General features: G+C 37.3%; 1 protein-coding gene and 1 long non-coding RNA gene across 9 annotated transcripts; one reads left to right on the top strand and one right to left on the bottom strand.

The window, feature by feature from the left end:
• Window positions 1–1913: 1913 nt before the first annotated feature.
• On the bottom strand, window positions 1914–22483 carry LOC108017527 (transmembrane protein 138). Of its 5 annotated transcripts, XM_070999418.1 has the most exons (6): window positions 20871–22483; window positions 3782–4060; window positions 3653–3725; window positions 3472–3568; window positions 3257–3413; window positions 1914–2127 (listed from the first exon to the last, which is right to left on the bottom strand). In XM_070999418.1, exons 2-5 carry the CDS (start codon window positions 3913–3915, stop codon window positions 3304–3306), a joined length of 414 nt encoding a protein of 137 aa, XP_070855519.1. In that variant the 5' UTR covers window positions 3916–4060; window positions 20871–22483; the 3' UTR covers window positions 1914–2127; window positions 3257–3303. The 5 variants fall into 5 exon arrangements, 4 of the variants coding, with proteins under 4 accessions (XP_070855519.1, XP_070855521.1, XP_070855518.1 ...); XR_011605827.1 differs by lacking the exon at window positions 20871–22483 and adding an exon at window positions 3113–3202 and having other exon boundaries at window positions 3472–3725; window positions 3782–4050; XM_070999420.1 differs by lacking the exon at window positions 20871–22483 and having other exon boundaries at window positions 3653–3718; window positions 3782–3922.
• LOC139355098 (uncharacterized) lies at window positions 4057–10702 on the top strand. 4 transcript variants are annotated; one of them, XR_011605828.1, is made up of 3 exons: window positions 4057–7377; window positions 7432–8780; window positions 8861–10702. It is a non-coding gene; the product is annotated as an uncharacterized lncRNA (long non-coding RNA). The 4 variants fall into 4 exon arrangements; XR_011605831.1 differs by lacking the exon at window positions 8861–10702 and having other exon boundaries at window positions 4057–4422; window positions 4634–7377; window positions 7432–7598; XR_011605830.1 differs by lacking the exon at window positions 8861–10702 and having other exon boundaries at window positions 4057–4758; window positions 4826–7377; window positions 7432–7598.
• Window positions 22484–25894: the final 3411 nt, after the last annotated feature.

Genomic DNA, 25894 nt, shown 5'->3' with positions numbered 1-25894 from the left:
TAAAATAAACAAATAAAAATAAAAATTACAACTGAAATTTTATTTGCTGCTAAGCGCTGAAAGTGCGCTTTTTCGCTGCTTGAATGAGCGCTTAACGTGTGCTGAATGTGTGCTTTTACCGCTGCTCAATCGAGCGCTCAACATGTGCTGAATGTGTGCTTTTTCCGCTGCTCAATCGAGCGCTCAACATGTGCTGAACGTGTGCTTTTTCAGCTGCTCAATCGAGCGCTCAAGAGGGTGCTCAAAAAAGCGCTCAATGCGTGCTATTTTTTGAGCACTGATGAACCCTAGGACATGCCTATGTTAATTTCAGCACATAGCTCCATACAAATTGTGCGCTCATTGAGCGCTGAGTGATGAGCTTTTTGCAGTGATTGAGTGCTCAATAAGCGCTGAATGGTACTGCAGGGTAGGTATTTGTATGTATGTAGATATATGCATGTATGTAATTTTCGCCGGTTTTAAATTTATTAAATAATTATTGCCGGCGGGGTATGTGTTGTTGTGGAAGTTTTCGATTTATTGTGTGTGGACTGTATTTGGAAAAACGAAAAAATATGTGCAAGTATTTTAGCGGCTGCGGATATACAGTGAGAAAAATCTTGAAAAGTTTTGGGGGCCTGAATTGGCAGAACACTAGAAATTTAATAATTCTCACTGTATGCTTGGCTTATATTAGCACAATATTTTTTATAAGCTTGGAATTTTTTCTCGATTTTGTATATGTGTATGTAAGTATGGATGAGCGGCCAAATGCAATTAAAAAAAGGAGTCGGAAAAAATAGGCAATATGACCGCACGTAGCAAAAGGAAAAACGAAGAAAAAAATGGCGAAGTAATTATACCCGTTACTCGTAGAGTAAAAGGGTATACTAGATTCGTCGGAAAGTATGTAACAGGCAGAAGGAAGCGTTTCCGACCCCATTAAGTATATATATTCTTGATCAGGACCACTAGCCGAGTCGATCTAGCCATGTCCGTCTGTCCGTCTGTCCGTCTGTCCGTCTGACCGTCTGTCCGTCTGTCCGTCTGTCTGTCCGTCCGGATGAACGCTGAGATCTCGGAAACTATGAGAGCTAGGCTATTGAGATTTGGCGTACAGATTCCTGAGCTTCTTACGCAGCGCAAGTTTGTTTCAGTAGACTGCCACGCCCACTCTAACGCCCACAAACCGCCCAAAACTGTAACTCCTACAGTTTTGATGCTAGATAGAACTTAACTGAAATGTATTGTTCTCATCAAAACCTATCGATTGACCTAAAAAAAAGTTTGCCACGCCCACTTAAACGCCCACAAACCGCGAAAACCTGTGACGCCCGCAATTTGCATGCTAGATAAAAAATTTTAACTGAAATGTATTGGTGTCGTCAATACCTATCGATTGATCCAAAATAATTCTGCCACGCCCACTCTAACGCCCATAACGCTTAAATCTGTCTACCGCCGGTAGGTGGCGCATTTTAATTTCGCTTTGCTGCTTGCATATCTCCATTTCCCTTTGAGTAACGGGTATCTGATAGTCGAGGTACTCGACTATAGCGTTCTTCCTTGTTTTTAATTGCCGTTGTCGGATTTAATCGGACTAGGATTTTGGACAAATCGTACAGAAAGTCAAACGAATTATATTTTCGAGTGGCTGACTGCAGACCGGCAATTAATAAGACGAAAAGCTTTACTTATCTTATCGGCTCGAATGGATCAAAATGTACGCCGGGGGGTAGCGGGGTACCGTGGTGGCGCTGATGGAATGGCGTGGGAGGCGACGGCGGGAAACTGGCGGCGTCGGCGGCCTGCTGCGCTGGGCTTCGGCGGTTTGCTGCTGGTGCGGTTTGCTGCTGGTGTTGCGGAAGCTGTAGGGGAGAAACCACTCGAACGCGTATTGCCCCTTGATCGAAAAGAAGTACGCACAAAAGTTAACTTGGAAAGTAGGCGGGGGTACGACCGCGGTTTATTCAGTTTTAACTCCAGAATCGAACTGCCTAAGTCTAAGATCCGCTCTGCGCTCCAAAGCGCAACGGAGACTTCATGGAGGGAGCTAGGAACAGCGCAGGAGAGCGGGAGCGCGAGAGAGCGGGAGAGCGGTGCAGCTGGATAGCGGGGCCGATCCAGATTCGCCGGACAGTGGGCCTGAACAAATGCAAAAAAGTAAAAAAATATGTTTTTATTCAAGATTTTCCATTTGGGAAATTCTCTTCTATGTATCTTTTACAAGCATATGTAAAGTCACTTCTGAGTGACTTCCAGAAGGGACTACGGCGACACTTCCAGAAGATATTTCGGCGATCCGAATACGACATCGCGTACGATCGTTTTCATCTTCTAGAAGTCACTTAATAGTGCCTTCCGCGATAGAAAATGCTTGCTGCGCAGGATTGCACTACAAACAAGCAAGTGTGTATGTATGCGTTCTTGTTCGAGAAGACGATTTTCGGTGCCAAATTATTTCTGAGCTAAGAAACGGGTTTACTTGCAGCCGTTAAAAAGGGATAAGGGAAATGCATTGGTCATAAGAAATACCATAATTGAATCGGACGTTTAATATTAACAGTTTAATTAACTATTAACCATTTTATATACTTACTATTTTAAATATAAAAAATAAAATATAATTAAATTTGTATTGTGTGCCTATTTACGGCACGCAATACAATGACATTTTCTTTTTTATTTGTGGGAGGTCCATTAAGGCGGACTTCATTTTTCATGAAATTTGTTACGTCTTACTTATTTCATTATATATTTTCTTTTGGTGTTTTTAACGCATAACCAAAAGAAAAGGTTGAACAAATTACTTTTAGACAAGGACCGTAGCAGTTATAACTTTAACTTTAAAAATCAATTTTTAATCGGCATTCATCACATTTTATTTTCAAGTCATGAAATAATTGTTATTTTTCAACTTTAACATAAAAGTCTGAACATAACAGGTATTTTCTAAAAAACAGGGACCGTAAATAATCAATGTTTGTGATTTTTATTTTAAACGACCTAATATATTTTGGTATTTCTTATATTATTTTGGTATTAATATGTATATGGAGTAATTTGTAGGTGCAAATTGGGCCATACGGGGTAGATTATGGATGTGTTTGTTCAGAAACTTGTTGCTTACTGTTAACATATAAGTCGGCAATGAACACGCAGGGCAATTCCCTATGCCCGCTTAGAGGGAAGCGGACGACCGATGGTGTATATTCAAAACCTACAAATTTTACTTATTTTTCATTATATGTGTTCCCTTATCGTTTTCACTTACACTTAAAAATTCCACGCTACAATCAACACATCGCTTTAACTACTTCATTACTTATCGGCCAGCTGGTCCGCGATCCAATCCAGATGTTCCTCCTTGAAGCGGGGATCCGCCATGATTAGAGCTGTTGATTTGAAGCTATAGTAATAGAAAACCGACACTGCGAAGAAGGAGGTGAACATCACGATAAGCGTGTAAGCATTATTTCTGGATCTCACTGATGCGTTGTCCCAATGATAAAGATATTAGACCTATTGGCCAATGCTGCTTTTCTTCGCCTGGTGGGTGATGATATTGGTAGATGATCCAGAAATGCTGGGAGGCAGACAGAAGAAAGTACAGGGTAATGCTGATCAGGAAGAGCTTGCAGTTCCGCAGGATTATGAAGGAGGCACCGACCTGGTACACACACGTTGAATGCAGCGCCATGGTGAACAGCAAATACTCCGTAATGATCAGAGCGTCCTGAATTCTGAAATAAACTGGTTAAGTCCAGTAATCGAAATCCTCCGAGCTTTGAAAACTTACACAAAGAGAAATATGGCTGTCTGCAATCGGTTTCTAACAAGCGAAGGCCCAAATGCGTTTAAGAGAAGGTCTACTCCCAAAAGGGCGAACTGAAGCAAAAGCACCCAGGAGTACCGTCGCAGAGTTAGCTTCATAGCGCTATTAACGGTAATCTATTGTTTGGGATGTCAGTTTATTGTGTATTTACTGTGCTGGTTTTGTTGTGTCCTTATTGCTCGGTTTTATTTACGTCCTTCGCCCTGGTGAAGTCAAAGAAACCGCAGAGGTCATGCGCTCTGTCTGTCATACCAAAAACATATCGATAGATAAATGTCCTTAAAAAAGCAGCTATGTATATTTAACTCGAACAAAGTTTAGAACATCCCCGCAAATAAGAGGGCGATATTTCTATCGCCTGTTGTCCATATAGAAAAACGATAGAACAAATTTTACAAAACCAATATATACATATGTCGCGTAAAAGTCACTTCTAAGTCACTTTTGGACGATATAAAGACAATTGTACACATTTTACAAAAACAAAATGGGTCGGGATCGCGAAGAAGTAATTTCTGAGACACTTCTGAGCGATAGAAAAACGTAGTACATATCTTACAAAAACCAAATTAGTGGAAAAAAACACGCGATAAAAAGAGCTTGCGGTAATTTTCCGTTACCCCATTTTTTCTGAAAATTTCTCCAGTCTTCCTTTTGACCCACGCTATTATTTTTCGCCCGAGCGTTATTTCGATTCGCGATATGTCTGTGGACAGTGCGGTTTTGTATCGAATTTGTGCGTTTATTAAATATAGCTTTGTTTTTTCTAAATGTTTTCTTATTGCCTAACATATTTAAATGTCCCTCTCAACAAAGGGTGCAAAATTACGTGCACGATTATTTAAAACTATTTACGAACAAGCTAGCTGTGGACATTACTTGGCGTGTAACTGCGGAGAAACCCAGCATCCAATGATTCTCCACATATTTCATTGTAAAAGGTAATGTCTTCTAGTTTATTTTTACTTTGACTGAATAAAAAACAATTTTTGTTCCTGTTTAATTTAGAAATGGGTTTTACTAAATTTCTCATGACGACGGAGCTGGACCTAAATAACATTGTTCAGCAAAATTTCCTATATGCCAGGGACGGTGTATACAAGCGGACAAAGCCCTTATACAAAATATAAATGCAAAAAAGTAAAAAAATATGTTTTTATTCAAGATTTTCCAATTGGGAAATTCTCTTCTATGTATCTTTTACAAGCATATATAGAGTCACTTCTGAGTGACTTCCAGAAGGGACTACGGCGACACTTCCAGAAGATACTCCGGCGATCCGAATACGATATCGCGTACGATCGTTTTCATCTTCTAGAAGTCACTTAATAATGCCTTCCGCTATAGAAAAGGCTTGCTGCGCAGGGTATGTATGCGTTCTTGTTCGAGAAGACGATTTTCGGTGCCAAATTATTTCTGAGCTAAGAAACGGGTTTACTTGCAGCCGTTAAAAAGGGATAAGGGAAATGCATTGGTCATAAGAAATACCATAATTGAATCGGACGTTCAATATTAACAGTTTAATTTACTATTAACAATTTTATATACTTACTATTTTAAATATAAAAAATAAAATATAATTATATTTGTATTGTGTGCCTATTTACGGCACGCAATACAATGACATTTTCTGGTTTATTTGTGGGAGGTCCATTAAGGCGGACATCATTTTTCATGAAATTTGTTACGTCTTACTTATTTCATTATATATTTCCTTTTGGTATTTTTAATACATAACCAAAAGAAAAGGTTGAACAAATTAGTTTTAGACAAGGAATTTAGAATTTGCGGTAGCGTTGTGTTGTAGAATTCATGTGTATAAGTAAAAATGGCAATTTTAAGAACATACATAGGATCAAATTCCAACCGAATTCAAACAAAAACAAGAGAGAACGCTGTAGACGAGTACCTCGACTATCAGATACCCGTTACTCAGCTAAAGGGAGCAAAGGGAGAGTGAGGTATGCGAGCAGCAAAGTGAGATTGAAAAGCGCCACCTACCCGCGATCTCAATATATGGTTATGTGGGCGGAAGAAAGATTTAAGCGTTATGGGCGTTAAAGTGGGCGTGGTAAACTTTTTTTTTGTTCAAGCGATACACAGAAAAAACCGAGCCAGGATCAATTTGATATTCGCATGGTAAATTTGTGTTTTTTAGACACATATCATTTTCACCATCAAATAATGTCAAATTGATACCAAAAAATGTCAAATTGTCGATTTCTCTCTTTTCGGAAATTTCTTGACATCGAAAAAGAGAGGATATAGCAATATTGCGACATCAATCACGTGAGTGGAAGCGAAAAGGATATATTCAAAATTCGAATTGGGCTAATTCGAACATGTTGTCTCGCTTGCACTAGGATGCGTTTTAGTGGATTTTTTTTATTTTAATGCAAGTCGGACGTGCATGGTCAGTTCAGTGTTTCTCCAAGTTGAAAAAAAAGGTGAGTAAACTTCATATATAATGTGTATACGTATAAAGTGTTATAAGACTTATAAGAACATAATAATTGGAAATAAATAAAATCGTGTGCGGTTTTCTGAGTGGCTTTTATTATACGACTGCCCTACGACAAGAAAAACACGTGCAACTATGTGTGTACATACCCTTCAGTTCTGCAGTAGGGACGCGGTGACATGGCTCAAGGCAAAAAGCTTTTTTGTTTTTTTTTTTGTGCCTAAAACGCTGTGCCGCTGTTGACGTCAGCAGAAAGTCGGCGCAGTGTAGAAGACTGCCTACGAAAACGATCGTGCAACAAAGTGAGGCAGATATTCGGAGCTTCCCTCTCTTTCTTTGTCTTATAATCTGCCTGCACTCGGCGCTCTCAGAGACAAATTTCGGCAGGTCCGTTATTTCTTTTGAGTCTCTCCGTTATGTTCGGCTAGCGACTAATGTTTCGGCGGAAAAATTTTCGTGGCGCAGCGACATGTGAGTGCCCTAATATTTTAGGAGCATTATTGTATATCGAAAAAAAACAACTAATATTGTTTTATAAAAGTAAATTATTTGATTATAGTAAAATTAAGTAAATTGAATTTACTTATAATGTTATATTTACTTATTATACATTCTTATTACAATATAATTTTTTAGTTGAGTTATAGAAATTTAGTCCGTTAAAATTGATTTAAGTATTTAAAACATTTAAGTATTAACATTTAAAAAAAAATCGTATTGTATTTTTTACTCAAGAAGTAAAAACTATATAGTCGGATATATTTCACTTTAGAAAGGGTATAGGAGCAGTGGCACGCGCCAACTGCGAAGAGAAAACAAAATAAATCTAGTAAAGGGGTGAGAAGACTTGGTGCATTCTGTTTGAGTGATTGAAAGGGAAGCATCAATTTTAATGGTGCGCAGCAGAGTTACTTTAATCGTTTAGTTAATATAATAAAGTCAGGTAAGTGCTACATTAAGTTTAAGATGTTGTGCATTGATCTTAGTTTAAAGTACGTAAATTTTGAAGGTATTCAATGGGTTCCATTAGCCGAAAGTGGATGACGAAATGTTTTGTGCCAATAAAAATCCTGCAAAGGGTTAAACACAGCTATAAAAGGTAAATATACAATTAAACAAATAAAACGGATTTTTTAAACATATGTTTTTTCAGGAGCGTTGGCCAAGGATTCAGAGGACCCGGACAAAGGTTTAAGAACGGCGATGTCTAACGTTAAAAATAAGCTTACGAAGCAAAAAAACAGAAACAATAATTGTACAATTTTTGAAAATCTAAATAGTACCATATAATTAAAATGAATTAAAATGAAATGAATTAAATTCTATATTTTTTTAATTGAAAACTCAAGGAAAAATTCTGATTTTCACAAGTGATTCACTTGGGACGTGTGCCTTGCAAGTGATTTCACAAGTGATAACTCAAGGAAAAATTCTGATTTTCCCAAGTGTTTCACTTGGGACGTGTCCCTTGCAAGTGATTTCACAAGTGAAAACTCAAGGAAATATTCTGATTTTCCCAAGTGATTCACTTGGGACGTGTCACCGGCACGTGATAGGCCATACGAAAAATGAGTATAAGAAACAAGTGAAATCCCATGGCACTTCGAAAAATTTTCATTTGAATTTTCACTTGTGAAAATGCGGACATCCCATACAATTTTCTATATGGAGCGTCACTTGTTCTTCACTTGTGCACGAGGACATGTCCCAGGTGATTCCCAAGGTGATTCACAAGTGAAACTTTTTTTTTTGGAACTGAAGGGATATTAACGATTGTTGCCGAAAGCTTTTATGAAAGCTCTCTAAAAAAATACAAGGCACCGAATGTTCACGAAATTGAGAGACTGGCGGACCAAATTGTTGTAATATTTCCGACTGAAGAAAAGGAATTATATTTTCTAAGCAGAAAAGCATGCGGCCGCCAAAACCCGGGGGGTTTACTATACAACAAAATTCACAACTTGAATCGAAAAAGATATTTTTCATTAAAACGTCGTCTCAGCAGTTCAGAATCGGAGTCAGAAAATGAGCGTGCAATCAACTTAGGTGCAAAACTAAAATTTTTGAATGGATCGGAGCCTGAATGTACCGAGCTTTGGGAAGAAAGTTATGATCATCGCGCAAAATTCATTACCAAAAAAACAACTAATTTATTAAATGATATATTTGCAACTTTTCCAATTTTTAAGCAAGCGAGCGCCAGTACCTTTGTAAGCATATTTTTTTAATGTAAGCCTTTCGTTTTGTCCGTGTTGTTTTGTATATTAGCTGTTGTGTTTTCTGTGTATTTTATGCTTTTATAGATATTATGCTTATTTTATTTTATTTTTATAAATTTTTAGATAGGTATTGACTTTGATAAACGATTCCCAGGAAAGTCCTACAGGTTAATGACCTTATGGGATAAAACCATTGAAAAACTAACAGCGTTTTTCGATGAAAATCTTAAAAATCCATATTACATCAGCTTATTTTCCGTAGTAAGGGATGGTGTATATGTCGGTAAGAATTTTCAATTAAATCTAAATTAACTTTAGAACATAAAATGTTAAATACCATACTAATTATAATTTTCTCCTCAGGTGTCAAAAATCGCGCCTACTTTAAGTTGCTGCACTGCGTATTAAAACTGACTGTGAGGAGCTGCAAACAATCAAACTCACAAGTTCATGTGCCTTCGATACAAGATTCGATTAATAGTAGCATTATTGAAATAAGCTCTATTAACAATCTGCAGGAGGAGCAGGAACGGAAAAAGCGCAAGTCTGAGATAGACAACATTCCAGTACAACCCTATATGGTAGTGGTTGATGAAAACGATGGCGAGGATCAAGAGTTTTTTGTTTTCTATGGAAGTTATCGACTCAAGTTTCATTCCTTTGAAGGGGCTTTAGATACACTAATACAAATTTTTCATGTTTTTAATTTAAAATATTCAGATGCATCTTATTGGGTATGGAGTTTTATACAACACTACTTTTTTGAAATTAATAGCCCAGGAGACAAAAAGAGTCACTCAGTGATAAATTTAATGCATTACCTTAAAAAAAACCTTTAAAAACAAAAAAAAAACGAATTTCAGTCAGATTTTTGAAAATTCTGTACAATTTCTAAGTTTTAAGAATATATTAATTTTTATAGTTACTTTTATTATTATTTCTCTTAAACATACTCATTACAACACAAATCAAACAGCAAAATGGAATGTTTTAAATACTTTAATTTAATTTCTTTCTTTATTCTTTAATTTCTACGTTTATAGAATTCATTTTTTTATACTTACTTTTTTTTATTAAATATCATAAACATACTTATTACAAAACAAAACATAAACATTTAAAAACAGCAAAATGGAGTGCTTTAAATACTTTAATTTAATTTCTTTCTTTCTTTAATATCTAGGTTTTAAGAATTCATTAATTTTTTATACTTACTTTTTTTATTATTTCTCATAAACATACTTATTAAAAAACAATACAAACACATTTAAAAACAGCAAAATGGAATGCTTTAAATACTTTAATGAAAATATTTGTTACTTTTCACATTTGAAAGTTTTCCAAGGAATGATGGAAATAGATAAGTTTAAGTGTACTCAAAAAGAACCCGAGTGTTTTAAGGAATTTTTAAGTTTTAAAAATTTTAAGGAACATTTAAAAAATCACACACAAAATAATGAAAATGTATCAAAAAAAGCTTATAATTTGGAAACTTCAAGTACCGTTTCAAAACAATGTATTGTTTTTGACGACGAAAATGATAAGCAAAATTGGTCCAATGACCATAATTTTAGTGAAGAAAATATAATTTTTGAAAATCCGAGCGAAGATAATGTTAATATCGACGAATCATCTTTTTTAATGTTTCAATCACAAATTACTTCAGTTTGTCAAAGCATTTCACTTGAGTTACATTCCACAAAATCTTTTTGTCGAAAAGATGTACTACTCATTCAGCAAAAAATTTAAACTGTAACCACAACTATAGCTAATGCTCTAAGAAATGTTTTTTTAAAAAGTGTCTCAGACACTTTTTCAAAATATTGGCACAGAGTATAGACTGTTTAAAAACCTTTTAAGCAACAGTACCTTTGCGAAGCCCATTACTTTTAACGTCAACAACGAAATAACAGAAGTTATTAAGAACAATAGACCTACGTTAGATGAGGCTAAGGTAAAAGGATGCATTATGCCTATAAAATTCCAAATCAAGACTTTCTTTGAACTTCCTCGCGTGCTTAACCAAACTTTAGACAATATGGAAATGCTAAGCAAATCCACCAACATTAAGAACTTTGTCAATTCTAGTAGTTTTCAAGCTCTAAAACTGAACAGAACAAGCTTGTAATTCCCGTTTTTTTTATATGGTGGATTTGAAGTCAATAATCCTTTGGGCAGCCATGCTAGCATTGATAATATTTGTGGCGCTTATTACACGTTCCCTACTTTACCTCAGCACATTTTGTCAAAACTTGACTTTATATATATATTTCATTTGAAAATAAATTTGGCGCGGAATCTCTTCTATATCCACTGCTAAATACGTTTAAAGAACTCGAAGAATTTGGTTTAGATATTAAAACACCCTTAGGCACCAAAAAAGTCTACTTTTCATTATGTAAAGTTTTAGGTTCAATCTTGGCCTAAATTCATTTCTGGGTTTTACCACATCGTTTAGGTCCAATTTCTTTTGTCGGTTTTGTGAGAGATGGAAAGAACAGATGGCAAAGGATTCTAGACCATTTCCGGAATATTTTCGAAATGTGCCAAATTATAAAATTGATGTCCTTAAAAATGACGTAACAGCCACAGGTGTTAGGCAAAGTTGTCTGTTTAATGATCTTCAGTACTTTCATGCAGTTGAAAACGTTTTTGTTGATATGATGCACGATTTGTTCGAGGGCATATGTAAATACGACATATGTCAAATTCTTTTGCGATTTATTACAATAGATAAATTCTTTTCATTAGAAAACTTTAATTATAGAAAGGGTATGTTTAATTATGGAGAAACTGAAATCTTGCTGGGATCTTGCTGGCAGAATCAGGGAGTTGTTGCCAGAACTATATGCTATTGGAACATAAATTGGATGTTTTAGGTTATTTGGTCTTATTATAAGTCAGACGGCTTGAAGTCTAATTGACTGTTGTATCTTGTGATAAAATCGATTCCTAGTATTCCATCACATGGAATAGCGAGTTGCATATTTACGATATGGAAATCATGTGGAATTATGTACTTAGAAGTTTGAATTTCAATAGAAGTTAAGCCTTTTGATTTGGTAACTTCCTGAATTATACCCTGTATGTTTATGATGTGATTGTCTTGAATGTTTTGAAAATTATCGGAATTTTCCTTCAATATGGATATTTCCGCACCTGTGTCTTGTAGTAGAACTAATTCTTTTCCTGTTGCTACGTTCATGAAAGTGACAAATGTATTTTGACTGAGATTTAGAGTGTGAATTTTGATGTTGTTTACTGTCATGTATCTAAAGGTGGTTGGGAGTTTCCCGAATTTGTTTGTGCTACTCTAACATTGTTATTGTGGTTGTTGTTGTTTCCCCCACGGCTGTTTCCGCCGCTGGTGTTTCCACCACGGTTGTTGTTTCTGTAATAATTGTTATTTTGGTTATTGTTATTTCTGTTATAACCATTGTTTTTATTATATCCGTTATTCTGATAATATCTGGTATTGTTATAATTACCTCGATTATTACCTCGTCCGCGATTTCCACCGCGCTGCGGGTAATTTTTGTAATATAGGACAGTGTTTGGCTGTCCGGTTGCTTCTGTGCAACTGTTTACAAATTTGGATATGGCCTCATTCATTGTATTGAAGGTACCAGCTTGCATGATAGTTTTTACCTTATCGATTGTGCACTTTTTAGTCATTGCTTTCACTGCATGCCGAGTGGAATAACATCTGGCTAACTCTAGGGATAAGCCATCTGTTTCTAAGGATTTCGTCATCTGCTCAACCTCTTGTGTGTACTGGTTGGCAGTTTTATTGCGTTTGTTGTAGGCTCATCAGTTTTGCTGACAACACTTCCACAGTTTCGCCTTTGACGTTGTTTTTTAATCTGGAAATGACTTCAGCTATTGTTGTTTTATTTCCGATTAAATTTCTGGCGACACCTTTTAGCTTTGTTTTTATAATGGAAACTGCTAATTGTTCGTGTTCGCCTTTTATTGATTCTATTATTTCTAATGCATCCACAAAACTTGTTAAGTTTTCAGCTTTACCATCGAAAACTGGTATAAGCTTGGATGCTGTATTAATGAAATCAATATTAGATTGTGCCATTGTGATATTGTTTCTTATTTAATTTTCTATTATGCTTGAACTATCATCAGAATCTGTAGAATTATCCAGATCTGACATTAAAACAGCTGGAATAGTAAGATTATTTAAATCTTGCTCTTCTATTTTAGGATTTGTTTCTGTAAGGTCTTCTGATTCTATTTGGTCAATGTCAGTTTGTTTTGTTGATTCCGATTCATCACCAGTTTCAACTGCTAGGGAAGTGTTAAGTATAGTCGGTACTGATATGTCCAACTTAAACTTTTGTTTAATTGATATTAAATTAGATCGTAGTCTGATCAAAAATTTTGATACTTGGGACCAATGATCTTGTTTTAATTTTTCCCTCTGGCCATATATTAGTATTCGTGCTTCATTAAAGCATTTTACTAGAATTTTCACATGTTTTTAAATTTTATTTTTTTGAATTGGCCTGTTTTGAGTAAGTGACTTATATGATTTGTCAAAGTCAACTTTTATGTCATTTATCTGCTTATATAATTCATTCCAATACATTATATTGTGGAGATGAATTATTTCTTAAAGACCATCATTACTATTGTTGAACCTAGTATTGGGTGTTCGTCTACTACTGATCTAACCTGTACCCCTGGGATGGTGGACAGGACAATTCCCTTTTGGGTGCTTGTGCAATGAATTAGTGGAGAGGCATCTAAATTAAATGTTTCAATATATAAGTTTTCTAATTCATAAATGCTTACTGAAGTTGGTGTAACTAATTGCAGGATTCTTTCTTTAAAATGAATGTCCCTATCATATGTGTCTCTAATTGCTTTTAGAGTAGCCATTTTTAATTAATTTATTTTTATTTATTTATTTTTATTTTATTCCATTTTCTTTAATTTTTAAAATTTCAATACAGCAATATTTTTATATTAATGTTGTTTGTGCCAAAATTTTTAAATTGTGTCCAGATCATTTGCCTGGCTCATATATTTTTTCTTAAGACATTTATTATGCAATTTATAAAGTTCATAGAAACAGTTTGCGCACATTATAACAACAATTATTATTAGCAATGTATGAATTAATTCTAAGTCAATGGTGTTTGACTCTATCTTATTAATAACATTTGCAGTGGAATCCACTGTTTTTGTATCTATTAAACCCAACTTTGGGGTTGGTATTCTTAATATATACACTGCGCGTCATCAGATTAGCGCCCCCTGAGCATTCTCGTGTAATGTCCAATATTATCCAATCTATCAAGACTTAAGCCATACAAATTTTTTTTTACGATACTTTTAATAATATTCTTCAAAATAAGATAAGGTACATAATGATAAGTACAACAATAATATTTTATTTATTTGAAAAGAAAATGTATACCAAAAATATGAATTTAATTTTGCGTCATCAGATTAGCGCCCCCTGCTTAAATTTAATGAATTTTCACTTAATGCTTAACAACTAGTAGTGTTTTATGTATTATCTTATTATTTACTTATTTTCTAATCAAATTAATAGTGGGTGGTCCCGCCCCCATTTTCCAGGACCTCACAGATCCTGCTGGGAAGTGACTCGTACAATTTCTCAATGTATTGTAATGATATTGAAGACCAAGCTTCTTTAATCCCGTCGATGAACTCCAATTTTGTACTATACTGCTTTCCAGACTCGTATACTTTTCTCGAGAGCCATCCCCACACGTTCTCTTTTATATTTAAGTCCGGAGAGTACGGCGGCCACTCCAGGACATCAACGTTTTGGCCCTGTATCCACGATTTTACAGATCGGGACGTGTGGATTGGAGCGTTGTCGTGTTGAAAACGCCATTTAAGATTTCCAAAAGATTATTATACGCCACGGCGTTCATTTTCGGGGTGAGAAATTGTAACTCATAGGTGCCATAATAGGATATGGCTCCCCATACCATTACGCCACCTACCCGGCTATGTAAACGATCTAAAATATGCTCTTCTTTACGCATGTCATGGAAATAATAATTATAGCCGTCAGGGCCTTCTAAATTAAATTTTTTTTCATCGGAAAAGACTACAAAGCGCCACTCCTTCGACCATGTCATATGCGAGCGAGCAAAATTTAGGCGCATTTCCTTTCGTAACTTATTTAGTTGTGGTTATACCCGTTACTCGTAGAGTAAAAGAGTATACTAGATTCGTCGGAAAGTATGTAACAGGCAGAAGGAAGCGTTTCCGACCCCATAAAGTATATATATTCTTGATCAGGATCACTAGCCGAGTCGATCTAGCCATGTCCGTCTGTCCGTCTGTCCGGATGAACGCTGAGATCTCGGAAACTATGAGAGCTAGGCTATTGAGATTTGGCGTACAGATTCCTGAGCTTCTTACGCAGCGCAAGTTTGTTTCAGTAGACTGCCACGCCCACTCTAACGCCCACAAACCGCCCTAAAATGTAACTCCTACAGTTTTGATGCTAGATAGAAAATTTTAACTGAAATGTATTAGTCTTGTCAATACCTATCGATTGACCAAAAAATTTTGCTGCGCCCAATCTAACGCCCACAAACCTCCAAAGAAAAAAGCTATGACGTTAGAGCCAGACAATGCGAAATGTTTTTACGCATGTATGTGTGTGTATGTAAATACCCTGCAGTACCATTCAGCGCTTATTGAGCACTCAATCACTGCAAAAAGCTCATCACTCAGCGCTCAATGAGCGCACAATTTGTATGGAGCTATGTGCTGAAATTAACATAGGCATGTCCTAGGGTTCATCAGTGCTCAAAAAATAGCACTCATTGAGCGCTTTTTTGAGCACCCTCCTGAGCGCTCGATTGAGCAGCTGAAAAAGCACACGTTCAGCACATGTTGAGCGCTCGATTGAGCAGCTGAAAAAGCGCACGTTCAGCACATGTTGAGCGCTCGATTGAGCCGCGATAAAAGCACACATTCAGCACACGTTGAGCGCTCATTCAAGCAGCGAAAAAGCGCACTTTCAGCGCACGTTGAGCGCTTAGCAGCAAAAAAAATTTCAGTTGTAATTTTTATTTTTATTTGTTTATTTTAAAAATTGAGCTCGGGGGTTTCCGGTGTTATCGGGGTCGCTGGCACCTCCTCCTCAGCATCTGGTTTTTAACGCACCGCATTGCCTTCTGCAGCGCCTTTTCGGGAGGCTCCGAGGGATCGACCATGGCGATTGCATCTAGTATTAGAAAAAAATTAGTTTTAAAAATAAAACAAGACGAGAATAAAAACGAGTGACCGAAAGTAATCGTTATTTGTAAGATTTATTTATAATAAAAGAAATGTTATCTTTGGCATTCAATGTAAAAATCCCAGAAGTCTTTTAAAAATTAAACTTACAAACAATAGTTACTTTCAGCCTCAATAAAAACTTACTTAATAAGTAAGTTGTGGGACAGAACAAGTTCCTCGGATAATATCCTTAAGATGGAACGATTTAGCCTTCCATTTTTTTATAGATTTACCTTCAGCCTTGTCTAAAAATATAAGAAAATGCAAAAAATATCGAGAAGAAATTAGCAAACTTTTGTTTTCGGTCACTTGATTTATTTTATTTTGTTGTAAACAATTATTACGAAAAATAAACCACACATTATTTATGTATTTTATATTATTTATTAAAACATTTATTTATTTTGCAGTTGCGGAAAAAAAATAACACTTTTCCAGGAACTGAAAATTGGAGATGTTTGAGATTTTTATTTAAATACGTACACAAAAGTAAGAATTGTTGTTAAATGTTATTAATATTCATTTTTATCGAATTTTAACCACAAATATAAGTTTTAAAAACAAACATCTCTTATTTTTTGTCCCTAGAAACTTTGCACTCAATAAGATTTTTAAATTCTTTCACAGATTTGTTTATTATATGCACCATTTGTTGCTTTTCACGTCAAAAATTAATATTTTTCACAGCTATTTTTTTCCGCCACGTGTTATTTTGGGAATCTTGTATTTCCCTTATTTTTAATATAGATTATCTTGTTTTTTACTCTCACTGTTTTCAATATTATTAGTCTGCGACAGACTTACCTGGGAATCGTTTCTTTTTCACTTTTAAGGCACTAATTTAATTTAATTTAGTAAATTGCTGGTATGTTTGCTTCAACTTCTAACTCCTTCACTAAAGTAAACGCAAGTGAAAAGACGAAAAAAGGCGCGTGCCTTCCAGAAAAACAACAAGCAACAACAACAACGGTTCCGCTAAGCCGTTGTTGTTTTTTTTGCATGTCCCGTTTGGTCTATGCATCTTGCACATAAAAGCAGGGTATTTATAGACATATTCGACTATGCAAATCGGTTTATAAAAATATATTTTTAAAACTTTACATATTATTAAATTATATTAATAAACATATAAATTTGTTTAAGAAATACAAATATTTTAAAACAGAAACCTATTATTTTAAATCGTTGTTTTATCATTTACGAACAAATGTCGCACTATTCAAAAGGCAAGGTTCACAAAAGTCTATATATTTTAGTTGCTGGGCCTCCTTCCCATCACACGCACTTTTCCGTCTGAGACATGGAGAGAGAGGGAGAGCCCAAAATTACTTTTTGTGCGTTCTCTTTGCGGACCCGACTGAGAGCGCGTCGCTTTGCGCTCAGCTCTGCCGGCGTCGCTGGCTTCTCTGCCGACGTCGCAGTCGGCTTCGTGATGATTGGGCGCTTAACTCAATTGTGGAACTGCAGGGTAGTTGCCGGCCGAACTTAGCGGCAAAGAAAAAAGCCCTGCCGGCGCTCAGAGAGAGCAAAGTGCGCCGAGAAATGAGAGCAAGGGAGAGAGAACAAAGTGCTCGGCTAACTTATTTTAAAGTTTGTTATCTGAGTAACGGGTATCTGATAGTCGAGGTACTCGACTATAGCGTTCTTCCTTGTTTTTTTTTTAGTTTTAGTCTTTTCAAGTGTTCTGCTTTTTTTATGACTCGTAATACCGTGGACTTGCTAGCTTCCACACCGCTTTTTTCTTTAATTTTGGTAAAAGAGTCGTGTGAATTAGACGCATGTCTAACTATAGATTGAATGTCTGCTTCGGAAAGAACTCTGTTGTTACCGCCTTTCATATTTTTACCATAGCCTTGTTTATTTTTAAGAAAATTGGCTTTAGTTTTTCGATGCCTTCTCATTTTTTCAGCAATTTTATGTAAAGATAAGCCACTTTCACTAAAGGCTTCGATCTTAGATTTTTCTTCTAAAGATAGGACAGTTCCTTTACCCATTTTGATTCTCAGTTTATAAACAATAATTGAATAATTGTCACAGCACAAAAAATTTCACAACTGTACGCCAAAAATTACGCGAGATAACTAAATTTGAATTTACAGGCGCTAATCTGATGACGTAAAATCAGTGCAAGCTTTTGCAGCGAAAGTAAAACAAAATAAAGAAAAAATAGATAACGGAATCTCTCACCTAACGGTATTCCTCTCAGAGAGCGACAATTTGTGCATTTTAAGAGCAACAACAAAAATTTTGAAGTTGCGTGCAATAGAAACAGAGATAGATGCAATAAAGTAAAACCAAAAGGGGGCGCTAATCTGATGACGCGCAGTGTATCTTGGTCTGTCAAATACTTTAGATTTTTGAATTTATTCGTAAATGTTGTTAATGATATTCATAAACAACTAGTTTGATATGATTAATTTTGATTTGATTTTTTTTTTGTTTTTGACCAATTATTATTATATTTGACATATAATTTCCTGCCTATTTTGTGTATGGTTTTCAGGCCATACTCTAATCGGGCCACTTTTATGTCGCTCAATTTTTACATTTGTTTTTATAAAATAAATGAAAAAATATGTATCGCAGTGCAATTAAAAAAATTTTTGCAACGCAGTGCAAAGAAAAAAAAATTATGCGCTCTTGGTAGCGCTGTCGGTTTACTCTTCCTTGGTACCGGTGCTGGCTGCACAGGTGTACTTCATGGTGGGGCACCGGTGCTGGCTACACAGGTGTACTCGCAGAAGGGGGAGTACAGTGGTCCCTCGCAGTCATCCGGGCACGTCTTCTTCAGCATTGGGATGGCAACTTTTTCTGGAGGAGGCAATGTGTTTTTATTTTTGGCAATATTTGGGATTACAAGGTAGGTGGATGTGTCTGTGGCTGTGGTCTGATTCTTACGTACTGATAGCAAATTTTTTAAGTATTCAACTTCGGCATGTATTTTTACCGAGTCGGTCCACTTTATTGCTTCGCCGCTCTTGAGCAGCTTCAGTAGTTGAGCCTTTCTGGCTTTCAATCTTTTACCACGCCACTTCTTTTGGCACACATCACACTCTACTCACTGCGTTTCTTCTCTTGTTCTTGTAGTGTAAGCTGTTGTTGTTGCCGTTTTTACTGTTACTGTTGTTGCTTTTGTTGTTGCTGTTGTTGCCTTTGTTGTTGCTGTTGTTGCCTTTGTTGCTGTTGTCGCCTTTGTTGCTGTCTTCTTATTTTTTGAAGTCCAGATCCAGGTCCAGATCCTTTTGGACCAAAGTCACAGTCGCCATGTTGTGTGAAACGCCTTGTATTGGTAGTTTTAATATTCTTTATTCATATAGTGAGAACGCATCTTTTGGTAGTTATACCCGTTACTTGTAGAGTAAAAGGGTATACTAGATTCGTTGGAAAGTATGTAACAGGCAGAAGGAAGCGTTTCCGACCCCATAAAGTATATATATTCTTGATCAGGATCACTAGCCGAGTCGATCTAGCCATGTCCGTCTGTCTGTCCGTTCGGATAAACGATGAGATCTCGGAAACTATAAGAGCTAGGCTATTGAGATTTGGCGTGCAGATTCCTGAGCTTCTTACGCAGCGCAAATTTGTTTCAGTAGAGTGCCACGCCCACTCTAACGCCCACAAACCGCCCAAAACTGTGGCTCCTACAGTTTTGATGGTAGATAAAAAATTTTAACTGAAATGTATTAGTCTTGTCAATACCTATCGATTGAACCAAAAAAAATTTTGCTACGCCCACTCTAACGCCCACAAACCTCCCAGACAATGCGAAATGTTTTTACGCGTGTATGTGTGTGTATGTAAGTAGTTGCCGGCCGAACTTAGCGGCAAAGAAAAAAGCCCTGCCGGCGCTCAGAGAGAGCAAAGTGCGCGGCTAACTTATTCTATTGAATAATGAATAAATTATCCAATTGTCCCATTGACGGGCAAAAACCTTTAAAGATCTGTACATCTTTTTTTATCTCTTTCAATGAATATGTATTAGCTTAAAAAATACCTATAGATTGTCCCAAAAAAACTTTTCCGTTTTCAGTCCAATGCTCTCAAACCAAAGTAGTTAGGACAAGCCTTGACACTAGAGCCAGAAAACGACATACATACATACACACATACATACATATATGTATACATGCATGTGTGTGGGTGTAAAAAATTACAATCTAATATCCGCGGCAAATAGAATTCTTTCAAACAAAGCTATTCAACCAAATATTTTGAAGTACAGAATGTGCCTTAAAATTGTGTATGTTTAGCAAGCATACATAAATATAAATGTTATTTGTCTATTTTATGTGTTGCTTTCTCATTCTTGGCGCTGGCTGAAACAAAAGCAGAGCCGAGAAATGAGAGCAAGGGAGAGAGAAAAAAGTGCGCGGCTAACTTATCTTATCTGAGAAACAGGTATCTGATAGTCGAGGTACTCGACTATAGCGTTCTTCCTTGTTTTAATATTCTTTATTTTGTATTTGGTATTTGTATTTAGGAGCAGCGTTAATGCCGCTTCCAACGTCAAGTTGTTTCTGATTTTACAATTTGCCTTAGGATCTAAGTAAGCCAAAGTCTTGTAGCTGCGCTGCCTCAGTTGGGCGGCAGAGAGACGGCTATGTATATCTTATGTATATTAGTGTATTTAACTATGCTCTCTTTAGCTGGAGCGCGAGGGTATATGTATGTACTTGAGTTTGGCTGAGCGGCCGGCGTATGCAACAGAATGCTGACACTTGCACTTTCTGTGAGCGCACCGATCGACTCATGTTTCGGCCACTTAGGTTTTTGACCGAGCCTTTGTTTATATAAACACTGCAACAAAGTGTTACAGTGTGTTTGATTCAAGTACTCTTGGTACAGTAGATATTCGATATAAGTGCATACTACAATGGATCGCATGATGGAAATGAAAATGAGGTGGATGTTGCGGATAGGTCATGGTTCGAAGATTCGGACTCAAATTTAAAAATCGAGAACACTTTGACAAATAATGATCCCGTGCATCGCAAGATAAACATATCAAATGATTTGAGTTAGTAGCAGAAGCAATAAGTGTGTTTTGGTTATATTTGTGTACCACCTGCTGGCTTGGTGTTTGAGTTACCAAGGCTTGATCCAAGTTTTCCATCATCCTGCACCTCTTTTTCAAAAACGACTCCATAGCACTTCAGGTAGACAGCTCAGTGATTGACAAATCCTCTTTCCTTTTTTCCCCGTCCTCTGATCCAGTTACCGAGTGACGATGTGAATTAAAAGTCCATCCAAAATTTGTTGCGTATTGGCCAGGGTTCGAATTGCTCGCAGATGCGAATTCATGCAATCACTCAGCTCCCGAAGACCCTTCGAAGATCCCTTCTCGACACCCTTTAAACCGAATATTGCCTGAACGTGTGCCTGAAAGTGTAAAACATTATTATAAAATCGATTAACCAGCAAATTCATAGCCTTTTATAATTAGCATTCGAGGGTTCAAGCGAGCGTATGGTTTCCAGAGCCACGCCGCCCGAACTCGAACGCAAATATTGTAATTTTTCAATGTCGCTTAGCTCATCATCATTTCCGATGACCGTAGTGAAAGTCGCAAGGAAATCCGGCCACTCAGAGTAGGATCCATAAAAACGAGCAATTTCCAAATTTGGCAACCGAGGCTTCCTAGATCGAAAAGAAAGATCCGCATTGTTAGTGATGCCAATAGATGTTGAATTTGCAGCGGTTGAAGCCGGCAATTGTGACTTTCGATGAGCAGTCAAGCCTCGGCTTAGTTTCGCCTTCACATCCATGAAAACCTCGGCAAATTCAATCCGATGGTCGCTCGAGATCTCTGCAAAATCCAGTCTTTCCAACGATGTCTGCGCAGAATCAAATGCCTGGTTTAAGGAATTGATCCATTCCATTCGCGCAAGCAAATCAGCTTCGTCAAACTGATTAACCGCATCAGCGTTTAAATAACATTTCATCGAGCTCATTTGCCGCAAAATAGATTGGGCTTTGACTCGGTAGTAGTCGACGTCACTTGTGGATTCATTTTGAGCCCGAACCGAGTTTTCCCTATCAGACATTTTTCAATCACGAGAAAAAGAATGAAAGAAAATAAAATGTCCGACCGCGTTAGAGGCACGAAACACCGTATACCTTTTACCGCGAAAATGTGGAGGTTAACAAGCGTCGCCGAGATGCAACGGAACCTTTAACTCCGTTGTTGTTGTTCTTGCCGATAAATTTCCTGCCTAGCAACAGCGGATATATGTAATTGGCAAACGAATATATGTATGGCTATATGTACATATATACATATATGTAATATGCGCTATTAACAAAGATTAAATGCGATTCACTTTGTTAAGAATTATTTGCACAACACAGTTTTGGTGTTTTTACAAAGCGCAAAATGTACAAAAAATCAAACGGCCGGCAGTGCACTTTTATATGCACATATGTATGTATGTTCGTGTGTTTGTGACCGAATGCACGATAACGACAGAGTAACAAAGCGTTTGTTTAAACTATATTAAACAATCGCGAGGCCGAGATGCAGACTCCGATAAAAACTATATCACGTAGGGGTCACCAAATGTTTATGGGGAAGACAACAAATATGCCACCCATATATTTATAATTAATAACGCACGAATAGGTTATATTAAAATGTATAGCGTTATTCGGAGCGGCAGACGGACTGTGTAAAAGCTCGGCTCCAAGAACTTCATATAGACATTTACAGACATTTGACGAAGATGTGTGAAAGTCTTACTGTTTGACTCACGATTCCACGAACCACTTAGTGATTCAGTGAACACTCGAAGGTTATTCAAAGAAGAACGTGCAGTGTGGCAAACTTCAAATAAACTCAAACTTCATCGATATGTGTAACGGCGCCTGTTGTGACTAACAGAAAGCTCAGCCTCAAAGTATGCTACGTTTAACGTGATGAACCAAGCCTTGCCACCCAGCCTTAATCTTGGTTGCCGTAGGTCAAACAGCTGATTCAGGGTTGCACTGCGTCGGTATTTTTCCGGAAATACTAAGCAGCTGATGATGCAGCTTTCCAGTGCATATTTTGAGGCTGAGCTTTCTGTTAGTCACTAGAGGCGCCGTTACACATATCGATGAAGTTTGAGTTTATTTGAAGTTTGAATTTTTATGAAGTTTGCCATTAACTAACATGAAGTAAGGAGCGATATAATGGACATCTGAAATAAACCGGTGTTAATTCGAATTGACTGTCTCATTCCGTAAGCCTCCCTAACTCTGTCTACAAGTTTTATTGTGTCGCGATGGTGCTGTTTAGGAAGTAATCGACCCCCTTGTGTCTTCCCTGAGCTAGCCGATCACGTAGGGATCACAAAATTCTTGTTACAAATTTCAATTTAGGTTTAAAAACAAGCCGTCGACATTATATGTTTTTATGTACTTTTATTGGGCGTAAAAAGTTTACAGGTGTTAAAGGTATTATGTATAAAATTAGTAGACAAATTCGTGTTCTGTAGAATGTATACCTTTCTTTTACCGGTAGGATTTTTATGAATCCGAATTAACACACCAATTGTATGCGTTGTTAAACATAATCTGCCAAGGACTCTCAGCCTGTTTGGGGGAAACTTCGAAAGAAGGTGGAACATATGGCCACTGGTTCATAGCCGAGCAACGCTCTGGGTGCGGCATTAAACCCAAATGACGTCCATCAGTCGAGCAAAGTCCAGCAATTCCCCTAGGGCTGCCGTTCGGATTAAGTGGATAGAGTTCAGTGGGCTCGCCTGTATCATCAACATATTGCAGTGTCACCAACTCAGCCGACTGCAGTACGCTTATGAGCTTCTCCTCTCGGAATGCAAAACGACCTTCTCCGTGAGCCACCCAACAGCCTAGAATTAGATCTTTCATGCTACCGAGCATGACAGAGCGATTGGATGGAATTTTCACTGTTGCCCAGCGGCACTCGAATTGCTCTGATTGGTTGTGGAGTAGGGCCACATCGGGATCTACACCTCGCTGCCTGGACATCCTACAAATCCAATAAGAGTCACCAGTTGGCAACCATTGCAAATGCCCAACGAGAAAACATATTCACTGCGCTTGAAGGCCTGAAACTGTGGTAAAAGGATGGAGCTGTGGAGAATGTTGGCTGCCTAGCCCTTGGCCGATCCTAGAGTGTCCGCATAGCTGAAGCCACCCGGGAAGATCAGTCCTCTGCATTGGGACACGCTCGCGGTTCCTGAAACATTTAAATTGTAAATTAGTAAAGCCTTGAAATGCAGCAATTCCTTAACTCGTCACTGCTCAAAATCATCATTCAGTCGACTGCGACGCCTGTAGAGCCAACTGCTACATCCGAAGAGTCATCGCTCTCACAAACCCTCTTTCTCGACCTATCTCTCTAAAACAGCACTCCCCCATCGTAACATAGGGACCGTGTTCCAACAAGAAAAATTCTAACCGTCCCTACAGTTCCACCATACAGCACAAGCAGCAAATCATCACGAAGTCGACGGCGAAGTCTTCAGAGCAGCCTGCGACGACGGCAAAGTCAAACGCAACGGCGGCAAAGCCGATTAAAAGTCGATTTAGCGTCGCTTGTGAACGGTTGTGTTTACTCTTGTGCTCTGAATTTTTGTCTATTCTGTGATTTTTTGCGAGTGTTTTGTGTTTGTTTATTAACAAAGCTTAGTCTAACCGCTGGGTTGGTGTGTTTAGTGTTTTTTTCTAGATCTCCCAGTGATTATAGTTATTTTAACATTTATATTAGATTTGTTTAATCTCCTAGCTTTGTTAGTGTAATTCTTATACTCACTAAACTTGCTAAAACTCTTTGATTCTCACTCTCTCTCCCGCTCTATATTACAACTGTAACTTAAACTCTCTCTGAACCTGCCAAATTTCTGGTAGACTTTTGGTGTGCTATTCTCTTGTCTCTTACTCTCTCTTGCTTGCTTTACATTGTAACTGTTCCTGCGTAAAGTTGTCAGTGTCCCACAAGATTTTTTCTCTTGTGCTCTCTTACATTTAAATTATTACGCGATCTCGCGCTCTTATTTTTTTTCGTGTTTTGTGCCTTTGTGGTTTTGGAATTTGATCCCAGTGCCAAATTTACTCGAGGTATTTTTCATATATTATTTTATTTTATTTAATTTCCTTAAAATGGCTCTGGTCTGCTCTAAGAAAAATTGTACTCTTTCGTCTTCAACTAAAGACCCTTTTATTTTCTGCTGGCTCTGCGAGTCGATAATGCACGTTAAATGTGCAGGATTTACTGGTAGAGTCAAAGACTTCATTGATCTGAATTCTGGACTCATGTGGTCATGTGGATCCTGCAAGGAAATGGTTGTTGAGATGAGCGGCTTTATGAAGCAGACTCGAGACAGCCTTTTGAATCTCTCTGGTGCTTTTAAACAGCTCAATGAGGGGTTCAATTCCGTTTGTGCCCAATTTAATAATAAAAAATTACTAACTGAGTCGCCTAAACGTAAAAAAACCAGCTTAGCGGCAGTTAATACGGTCACGGTATCCACCCCAAATCCGAACTTGGTGGCTGCAGCAGTCTCTGTTGACACTGTGGTAAGTGAACCCACTGCGCCTATGGATACAGCTGTTTTAGGTGAAGTCACTGCTTCTCGAAGTCGGGTGGTAAAAAAACCTTCAGTGCCGGCTACGGTGCCGACCGTACCTATAGGTACAGAAGTTACCGTTTCTGGCTCTCAGCTTAGTGAGGTGCAATCTGCTGCTGGGGGACGTACAAAATTATCAGTTGTTCCACAAAGAAAACAATTATTTGTTTCGAGATTCACCCCAGATACCACATCTGAGGATGTTTTGGAATTTATTCGTGAAAAATTCCCATCCGAGAATATTTCAGTGGAACAATTTAGATTTTCATATGCTCGTAGTATATTCTGAAAGCTTTTGGCTTAATGATGATTTAGTAATAAAAGAATTTGTTCCCAATAAACCGAGAACAAATAACAGACCCTCCACTGCGCCAAAAAACTAAAAAGTTTATTTTTGGCTTATCAAAATGTTAGGGGACTAAATATGAAGCTACCCAAGCTTTATGCTGACTCCTCTGCATTTACTGCTGATATTTTGGCTTTTACGGAAACTTGGCTGAAACCAGAGATATCTGACAATGAAGTT

The sequence above is a fragment of the Drosophila suzukii genome, unplaced genomic scaffold, assembly GCF_043229965.1.
Source record: "Drosophila suzukii unplaced genomic scaffold, CBGP_Dsuzu_IsoJpt1.0 scf_9, whole genome shotgun sequence".
Classification (NCBI taxonomy): Eukaryota; Metazoa; Arthropoda; class Insecta; order Diptera; family Drosophilidae; genus Drosophila; species Drosophila suzukii.
The sequence above is the reverse complement of the archived record's forward strand: the minus strand, read 5'-3'. Positions and strand labels throughout refer to the sequence as shown.